Raw genomic sequence first — 10,827 nt, 5'->3', positions numbered from 1 at the left:
GGATAGTTTTAGGTTAGGTGATTCTGAATTGGTTTTCACAGCGCAACCGTTTCATTTGTACCCGACGAAGCATAATTTACATAAATATCATTGCGGAAAAGGCGACAACAAATGGGGCCCTTCGTAGTTCGTACATAATTATCACATGAAATAATGTTCAAAATACATAGTTTTGGGAAGTCAACAAGATATATCAAAGTATTCATGCAACAGGAGAATCTATTTTCTGGAAAATGCAGCCTATTTATCTACATATTCATGCTGAAAGCGATGCTTTCGCTAACCTTGGTGCTCTTTAGCTGTCTTTTGTTCCATTCACCGTGCCGATAATCCATTGAGTGTGCCAGGTACGATACACCTTATCACGTCAATTGTGGAGTATTGTGCTCCGAGCACGAAGAGAAAGCTGCCTCGCCAATTTAACAATGCCCTAGACTACACAAAAGTGCACCAGTATCCTATTTGCTGTGTACGGTTTACCTGTGATATCTACCGCTGTGCCAAAGTGGTCATCACAAGGTCAGAGCGCTGCTCCTGGTCAGCCGCCCAGCAGTTCAGGAAAACACAGACAGACAGACAGACAGACAGACAGACAGACAGACAGACAGAGGGGCAGGCCGACCGGCGGGGCTCGCTGGCCACAGGAGGAGAGCTGCGGAAAGTGGCCATGCTCGGAGGAAACTCCGCCAATGTTCGGAGCCGAGCGGCGTCCCGACTCCGAGCTGCCGCATTTTACCGCGGCCGGTGGTCAGAATGGTCCGCAGGTCCGGTCGGCGGGCTGGTCTCGGACCAGGAAACAATATAAGGCGGCGCTGACCGGCGGCCTCATCAGTCACTGACCGCGGGCAGCCATGAGAACGGTGAGTGTCTGTCCCGCAGGACAGTGTCGGCAGCTGCAGGCACCAGCCGCCGGGAGCGCCGAGCCGTGGCGGGGCACCGCGGAGCCGTGGTGGGGCACCGCGGACGGCTCGCGCCAGCCGGCTGGGAGCGGAGAGAGACTGCTGGACGGTGGTGGTGGGACCGCAGGCGCGAGACGCTGCGCCAGAGCGGGTGCTGGTGACGAGGATACCAGGCTCGGGAGTGCGGCGCTGGTAGCCAGGGTGCCAGGCTTGGGCGTGCGGCGCTGGCCGCTGGTAGCCAGGGTGCCAGGCATGGGTGTGCGGCGCTGGCAGCCAGGGTGCCAGGCTTGGGTGTGCGGCGCTGGTAGCCAGGGTGACAAGCTCGTGTGCGCGGCACTGGTAGCCAGGGTGCCAGGCTCGGGTGCGCGGCGCTGGCTGAGATGTGGTGGCAGATATCTGAAGACGGTGACTCTAACGGCTTAGTGGTGACGCTGGTGGAGACCTGGTGATGGCCACTTCCCGGTAGGACAGCCACTTTCTGGCACGTTCTGTAAACTGCTGCAATTGGACATTATTTTACACATGCTTCAGATGTAGCAAAGCTTACAAAGTACAAACCAGTACCTACAATGCACAGTGCTTGCTTGCTTATTTCAATATATGCAAATTGAAGCATTGGCTATGAATATTTTTTTTAATTTAAATAATATCAACACTTCATGTTATTCAAATTGCAAAGAGTCCTGAAAACAAACAAAAACTTGCTTTTGAAATTTTCAGTCTTTTCGAAGAGGGTTCATTTTTACACGTTGCCTATTAGGTATTTACCTACCTGTCCAGCACTTCATGAAAGGCAAGTTGCTTTTCGTTTGCTGTCCATGCAGTTTTGTTTGTGTTAAAAATGGCTTAATGTTCCTAGTTTTGCATTTCTAGTGAGTTATCCAGTTGTTTCCCTGAGGCGGCTTTTCATGAAGCCGGAATCACTCACCGCATCCTTCTGGAGAAAGGAATATCAATAACTTTAAAAATGATCAGTGTTCTATTTGTCAAATAACGTGAAGAAATCATTTCAATTCTAAAAGGATAGGTATGTAGGTAGCTTGAAAAGCTTAACGCTGTTCGTCTTGAAGCACTAAATGGCAGGCTGGATAGAAACAATACGAATGGATATAAGTATACGAATGGATATTTAAAGATAATAAAATCAAACAACATTTCCAAACGTGAGATAACTGCATTTCAGCAAAATACAGGAGACAAATGAGGTTTCAGGACTAGAAATGGTAGCGACTAACAGCCTTATTGACGGCAGCCAAGCATCATAAAAACACTATTAGATTTTTCTTCGGAGCGGAGGAAAAGCCTGAGCTCACTACTCCCTAGCAGAGGAGCCCTAAGAGAGTGTGTCCATTACAGATACAGATACAGATAATATATTCATGACAAATCCATGGTGCATGGTTTTTCATTGGCACACGTCAAACATTTACAACACAAGTAAAAGACCAGGCATAAAAAGCAGCACTCAACCACTCGACCTGAGCTAACCATGCGCCTCACACTGTTCTTTCAATAGATGCTTTTTGAGCTGGCGCCGAAAGTTTCGCACGGTGACGTCAAACGGCAGAGAGTCGTACTCACGCACTGCGCTATAACAGAGCCGCCGGCGACCGGCTTCCGTGCGGATTCTCGGCAGCGCGTGGTCGGCAGCTCTGCGCGTCTCGTACGAGTGACGCAGGGTGTCACCGATGGTTTGTGCGATCGCTTCCGGCTTTCCAGTCGTAGTGACCCTGTGCACCAAACTGATGCGATGGTACTTAGCAAGGTTAGGGGCATTCAACCACTCCAAGTCGCACAGAACGTCATTGGTAACCCGTTGACTACTTGAGGATTATCAAATGACAGATGTGACATATAAGTGCATGTATGTCATAAACTTTTGAATTCATTTTAAAACGGATAAAATCGCAAGAATTTACCCAACGTTTCGCATTTATTGCTTAGTCATGGGTGTTTGAATACGATTATTAGGGTACAATCGTACTCTTACACCCATGACTAAGCAATAAATGCGAAACGTTGGGTAATTTCTTGCGTTTTTATCCGTTTTAAAATGAATTCAAAAGTTTAGCCATACATGCACTTATATGTCACCGTTGCCCACTGTTCACTTTCTGCTGCTGCTCCTTGTGCTGGGTCTGTTTTTTTTTTTTTTTTTGTTCTAGCCTACCTCATATTCGTGTCCTTAGCTCGCTGTCTTCTGCCTTGACCGGTCAGTACACTTATTCGTGACCTCCAGCTCCGACCTTAGTCTTTCCCATCTCCGCAGCTCGATCAACCCTGCTGCACTGACCATGTCGAGGTCTAGCCTTTGCCTCCTTCGTCCACAGCTCGCTGCCCTGCTGTGCTACTCACTGAACTCTGACCTCTGACCTCTGACCTCTGACCTATGACCCCTGACCTCTGACCACTGACCACTGACCTATGACCTCTGACCTCTGGCCACTGACCACTGACCACTGACCTCTGACCTCTGACGTCTGACCCCTGACCCCTCCGTCCGCAGCTCGCTGCCCTGCTGCTGCTGCTGGCGGCCTCCGCGCAGGCGCGGACCGCCTTCCGCGGGTACGCCAGTCAGGCACTGGACAGCAGCGACGACTCTCTGGCCGGATCCAGCTGGGACGATGCCGACTCGGCGCCGGGAAAGGTGGACGACGTGTCCTCGTCCGACTGGGACAGCTCGGCCAACTCACTGAGCGACGACCTGGGCACCTCGTCCGACGACGGCTACTCGAGCTCTCAGGACGACAGCGGAGCCGACTACGGCTCGTACGACGATGGCGGCGACTGGAGTCAGAAGACATCCTACGACGACGATTACAAATACTCGCAGTACAGCACAAGCGGCACGGATGATGTGACTGACAACGACAGCGACCAGAATGGTGGCTACGATGGACAGGATGACTATAGTAGCAGCAGCTACGACGGACAGGATGACTATAGTAGCAGCAGCTACGACGGACAGGACGACAGCAGCAGCGACGACTATTACAAGGGATACGATAGCCAGGACGATTATGGAAACGATGACTACTCTAAGGGATCCGATAGCCAGGATGACTATGGAAACGACGACTACTACAAGGGATCCGATAGCCAGGATGACTACAGCAACGATGATTACTACAAGGGTTACGACAGCCAGGATGATAATGGCAACAATGACTATGACAAGGGATACGATAGTCAAGATGATAATGGCAACGATGACTACTACAAGGGATACGACAGCAAAGATGACACTGGCAACGATGACTACGACAAGGGATACGATAGCCAGGATGACAATGGCAACGATGACTACTACAAGAATCAAGACGACAATGGCAGTGATAATTACTACAAGGGATACGATAGTCAAGATGATAATGGAAACGATGACTACTACAAGGGATATGATAGCCAGGATGATAGCGGAAACGATAACTACTACAAGGGATACGACAGCAAAGATGACACTGGCAACGATGACTACAACAAAGGATACGATAGCCAGGATGACAATGGCAACGATGACTATTACAAGGAATATGATAGCCAGGATGACAGTGGCAACGATGACTACGACAAGGGATACGACAGTCAGGATGACAATGGCAATGATGACTACTATAAGGGATACGATAGCCAAGATGACAACGGTAACGATGACTACTACAAGGGATACGATAACCAGGACGACAATGGCAATGATGACTACTACAAGGGATATGATAGCCAGGATGACAATGGCAACGACGACTACGACAAGGGATACGATAGCCAGGACGACAATGGCAATGATGACTACTACAAGGGATACGATAGTCAGGATGATAATGGAAACGATGACTACTACAAGGGATACGATAGTCAAGATGATAACGGCAACGATGACTACTACAAGGGATACGATAACCAGGACGACAATGGCAATGATGACTACTACAAGGGATACGATAGTCAGGATGATAATGGAAACGATGACTACTACAAGGGATACGATAGTCAAGATGACAACGGCAACGATGACTACTACAAGGGATACGATAGCCAAGATGACAACGGCAACGATGACTACTACAAGGGATACGATAGTCAGGATGATAATGGAAACGATGACTACTACAAGGGATACGATAGCCAAGATGATAGCGGCAACGATGACTACGACAAGGGATACGATAGCCAAGATGACAACGGTAACGATGACTACTACAAGGGATACGATAGTCAGGATGATAATGGAAACGATGACTACTACAAGGGATACGATAGCCAAGATGATAACGGCAACGATGACTACGACAAGGGATACGATAGTCAAGATGACAACGGTAACGATGACTACTACAAGGGATACGATAGCCAGGACGACACTGGCAACGATGACTACTACAAGGGATATGATAGCCAGGATGACACTGGCAACGACGACTACTACAAGGGATACGATAGCCAGGACGATAATGGAAACGATGACTACTACAAGGGATACGATAGCCAAGATGACAACGGCAACGATGACTACTACAAGGGATACGATAGTCAGGATGATAATGGAAACCATGACTACTACAAGGGATACGATAGCCAAGATGATAACGGCAACGATGACTACGACAAGGGATACGATAGCCAAGATGACAACGGCAACGATGACTACTACAAGGGATACGATAGCCAAGATGACAACAGCAACGATGACTACTACAAGGGATACGATAGTCAGGATGATAATGGAAACGATGACTACTACAAGGGATACGATAGCCAAGATGATAACGGCAACGATGACTACGACAAGGGATACGATAGCCAAGATGACAACGGTAACGATAACTACTACAAGGGATACGATAGCCAAGATGACAACGGCAACGATGACTACGACAAGGGATACGATAGCCAAGATGACAACGGCAACGATGACTACTACAAGGGATACGATAGTCAGGATGATAATGGAAACGATGACTACTACAAGGGATACGATAGCCAAGATGACAGCGGCAACGATGACTACTACAAGGGATACGATAGCCAAGATGACAACGGGAACGACGACTACTACAAGGGATACGATAGTCAGGATGACAATGGTAACGATGACTACTACAAGGGATACGATAGCCAAGATGACAACAGCAACGATGACTATTACAAGGGATACGATAGCCAGGACGACAACGGCAACGATGACTACTACAAGGGATATGATAACCAGGATGACAATGGTAACGATGACTACTACAAGGCATACGATAGCCAAGATGACAACAGCAACGATGACTACTACAAGGGATACGATAGCCAGGACGACAATGGCAACGACGACTACTACAAGGGATATGATAGCCAGGATGACAATGGCAGCGATGACTACGGCAAGGGATACGATAGTCAGGATGACAATGGCAACGATGACTACTACAAGGGATATGATAGTCAAGATGACAACGGAAATGATGACTACTACAAGGGATACGATAGCCAGGATGATAATGGAAACGATGACTACTACAAGGGATACGATAGTCAAGATGACAACGGGAACGATGACTACTACAAGGGATACGATAGCCAGGATGATAATGGAAACGATGACTACTACAAGGGATACGATAGCCAAGATGACAACGGCAACGATGACTACTACAAGGGATACGATAGTCAGGATGACAATGGAAACGATGACTACGACAAGGGATACGATAGCCAGGATGACAGTGGCAACGATGACTACGACAAGGGATACGATAGCCAGGATGACAATGGCAACGATGACTACTACAAGGGATACGATAGTCAGGATGATAATGGAAACGATGACTACTACAAGGGATACGATAGCCAGGACGACAGTGGCAGCGATGACTACTACAAGGGATACGATAGCCAGGACGACACTGGCAACGATGACTACTACAAGGGATACGATAGCCAGGACGACAGTGGCAGCGATGACTACTACAAGGGATATGATAGCCAAGATGATAATGGCAACGATGATTACTATAAAGAACAAGATACTCAGGATGATAATGGCAGCGATGACTATTATAATGGCAGCAATGGTCTGGACGACGGTGGGGACGATGGCTTCTATGACGGCAGCAGTGACCGGATTGACGGCGGTGATGACGGGTTCGATGGCGCGTACGGCGGCTCTCAGTTCGACAGTCACGATGGCTCCGACTCCGGAATGGACGACGGCTTCCGGAGCTCGGCAGAAGAGTCGGCGGGCGGCGGCGCCGGCCTGGAGGACGGTCCCGGTGACCTGTCCTCCCAGGTGGAGGAGGTGGAGAGCGCTCCCCAGCCTGAGGAGGAGTTCCAGCAGGCAGGCCACGTGCAGACACAGCGACTGCTGCGCGGCGTCGGCAGCAGCTACGGCGGCTACGGTGACTCCTATGACGACAGTCTGAGTGGCGGATACACGGACGACTACAGCAGCGGCAGTAGCGGGTCCTTGGACGCCGGCACCAGCGACGACTACTGGGTGCCCTAGTGCGCCCACCGAACTCTAGCTCCTGTGCCAATTCTCACCCCGTGTGTGACGATATACGACGTCAGCTCTATGACGTCACTGCTGAGTGAATGCCGCGTCTTATCTGTATCGGATGGGCGCCGGATTATTGTAACTGCATTGTGAATTTGTGCAAATATACAACGCTGTGTATGTACTGTGAAAATATTTGTTTACGGGCCATCTAACGATATCAGAAACGGAGACAAAAACACGCACCGAAATAGTAAACACCCAGCTGTTATTCTAACGACGTTTTATGTGCAATAAATTATATATTCTAGATGCAATAGCCTATAGCTCCATGGCCATGTTACGCACCAGTACCACAGCCACTGTGCGAGGGGTAAGAGTTGTCTTTCAGCTCCCATGGTTATCTCCGAAACTATTGGGCACCACATCCAGTTCATTCAGAGCATCGCGACGAGAAAAACATCATCAGCAGGCATCTAGGCATGTTTTTTTTTTGGCATGCCTCATTTTACATCTTGTACACACCTACTGAAAATAAATACAGATCAAGGTAATTCAGGGTCCGGCCACCAGGTCACTTGACCCTAACCGGATTTATCGATTTTGCATATGCGCCCCAGCCGAGACGGAGGGGGGGGGGGGTACCACCTCCCCTCGCTGTCCCGCCTCTAAAGATGTAGCGACTGGCACCTGATTTTAACCCGCGCATGACTGGGGTATTTTCCATAACGCGAGTGACTGGGGGGGGGGGGCTCTCCAGAGCCCCCCTCCTATCTCCGAAACTACTGGGCCGATCGTCAAAATTCAAACGGCGTCTGATAATCCTGGAAAAACTGCCGTGAGGAACCATATATTGTCATTGATCTCGAGATCACCTATGACGTCACAGGTCAGGTCAAAGTAAAAATTATCGGCATTGTTGCTTGTTCACAATTTACGCTCTGGCCGCCGGCTGACAAGTGCGATCAGGCTCATTTTTGGTTTACACAATCCTTGATATATGCCTTAGATACCCTGAGGGTACCGAACTTTTACTTCAATTTTTTTCAGGTTAAGGCCAGGTCATCCTAGGTCACGAGAATTGCATATCATGTATCGGTCACGTGACGCATGTTTTATGTTCCATTTTACTCGAAGATTTCGAAAATAATATCTTTTGTGTCATTTGAGGTCATTTTCAGCTTAATTTACCGGAGGTAAGGTCACTTTCAGGTCAGAAAAGGTCAAATTTTAAAAATGAAATTGTTAAACAAAAAAGATGCCTATCAGATGCAGTTTGAGCTCAGGAGCACGATGGTGCCATTTATATTGCTGTGCGATGTCAAAAACGTACTGAAAAAGGTTTTGAAAAATATACCTAATCTTAAAATTTTGACAATAATGCTAATAACTAGGCTATTTTTGAATACATTAGGCTAAAACTTGCTAGAGTAGTTTATCAGTGTGTGTTCTATCACATATACCGGTTTTTGCGAAAAATCAAAAACCTTTTGAAAAAATATAAATATGTTTTTGTAATTGTAAAACCATAGCCTTCTAAATTTTCAAAATTTCGAAAATTCGAGATAGCAGTTTGATAGCTACGTGTATTTCTAGTCCACTGATGCAAATAAATTGGATCTAGCTTTAAAACTAAGCTCTTGAGAGCGTTTGCCGTAATTCAATATTTTGCATCAAAATCGGCCGACATGACGTCACTCTGACGTTATTGTCGGCTAAACTATGGTAGCTAGAAAATGGAAATTTTAACACAAGGTGTCAAGTTAATGCCGCTGAGGGTACCGCAAGTTTCGTGTTGATCCGTCAAACGGTTTAGAAGACCTTGCCGAAAAACGGGAGGGGGGCTCTGTAGAGCCCCCCCCCCCAGTCATGCGCGGGTTAAGGTTTTAGGTCAACCAGTGAACTCTGAGGCCAGGTGAAGTACCACAATGCAAGAGCTCCGTTTTTTAGATACTTTTGCCAAAAATAGTAAATATGTCACTAGCCTACTGACTGATCACTATCAAAATCATTAACGAAAACCTCAATGTCCTCAAGTGACATTAAAGATAAAATGAAATGATTGCATATTAAAAATGACATGATTTTATGATAAGATTGTCCAATCTTCATCATCATCATCATCATCATCATAACCAAGTTTATTAAACAAAAATACGGGCTGAACTTGTACAAAATATAAGACAGGGGCAAAAGCAAAAGCTTAACTCAAAGCGCCTTGTCTGAATGACACACATAAACAAATGTAAAAACACGGCTGCGGCTTGAAAGGGATATTCTCTTTTACACCAGCATCATCAGATTCCGACAATTTATAAACCTTTGCCGGCCGAAGTGTACGGGTGACGTCCCCCCCCCCCTCCAATTTTTCTCGCGATAGCTCGGATCACGCTGACAATAGAAAGCTGAAATTAGGCACACCTGAGCTATGCTTCAAGTCAGGTTTTGTGACAGCAACCACATTTTCAGTTCAGGTCAGGTCACTGACCTACGTATGACGGCATAAGTGAACCTCTGTACGGTCCTAAAATGTCGCAAATATGCAATGCCCTCAGACCCAGAAAAAAAAACTTTCACAGGGAAATGAGTCTTACAGAACCTAGAAGTCCTAGGGTCATAGGGACTAGGGTCCTAGGGTCATAGGAGTTTTTCGTAAAAAATCCTATCAAATTGAGATAGCGAATAGGGAAAGCCGCCAATGGACTCGGCAAGACCTACCAGATCAAATGATATGCAACATGACCTCCTTCGGCCAGATTCGTGACCTGAGAGGCTCTGACCTGAACTTGGCCCGACCCGGAAAATCTGACCCGATATGACCTGACCTGAAGTCAGGTCATATCTTCAGGTCATTTCATATCTATTATGAAAACACCTTAAGTTGTTTTCACCTAAACAAAAAGCAGATCATTTGACGCGTCTCGGCATGGAAAACACGATGATGCAAAATCGTGTCTCTGCGACCGTTTTTTGGCAAAGTTATGAACAAAAACAACAACAAGACAAAAAACGAACTCGATACCAAACCGATACCAACACGGTGTTTAGTATTTCAAGGGCAATGCATTCGGTATTTTGTTTGCATTGTGAATCGTCCCTTATGAAAAAGAGGCTCTGAATTTGGTAAAAAGTTGGAATTTTCCTGAGTTTACAAAATTGATTCGGTTTCGGTATTCTTCCATGGTCATTGTTGGTATTTGGTTTGGTATGGGTATCAAGATTTTCTGTAATTGACATCACTAAAATGAACCATACAAAAGTGGAAGGTACTCAGGATTTGAGGGCTAGGAAGCCTATTACTTTATTTATTTTATTTATTTATTTACTTCGTAGTGGCCGTCCCCTATCTATGACCGAAGTCAAAGAGGCTATTCTTGGCACTGAGTCAATAAAAGATGGTGATGAAGTGGGTAAAAGAACATCATGCTATGACATAAAAAATGCTTA

General features: G+C 46.8%; 1 protein-coding gene across 1 annotated transcript; it reads left to right on the top strand.

Moving 5' to 3' along the window:
• Window positions 1-845: 845 nt before the first annotated feature.
• On the top strand, window positions 846-7,546 carry LOC122388429 (dentin sialophosphoprotein-like). The gene is made up of 2 exons (XM_043379498.1): window positions 846-860; window positions 3,406-7,546. Exons 1-2 carry the CDS (start codon window positions 852-854, stop codon window positions 7,387-7,389), a joined length of 3,993 nt encoding a protein of 1,330 aa, XP_043235433.1. The 5' UTR covers window positions 846-851; the 3' UTR covers window positions 7,390-7,546.
• The last annotated feature ends 3,281 nt before the right edge of the window (window positions 7,547-10,827 follow it).

Source organism: Amphibalanus amphitrite, unplaced genomic scaffold (assembly GCF_019059575.1).
Source record: "Amphibalanus amphitrite isolate SeventyFive unplaced genomic scaffold, NRLGWU_Aamphi_draft 000322F_arrow, whole genome shotgun sequence".
Taxonomy (NCBI): Eukaryota; Metazoa; Arthropoda; class Thecostraca; order Balanomorpha; family Balanidae; genus Amphibalanus; species Amphibalanus amphitrite.
Note: the sequence above shows the minus strand (reverse complement) of the source record. Positions and strands in the feature narration are given on the sequence as shown.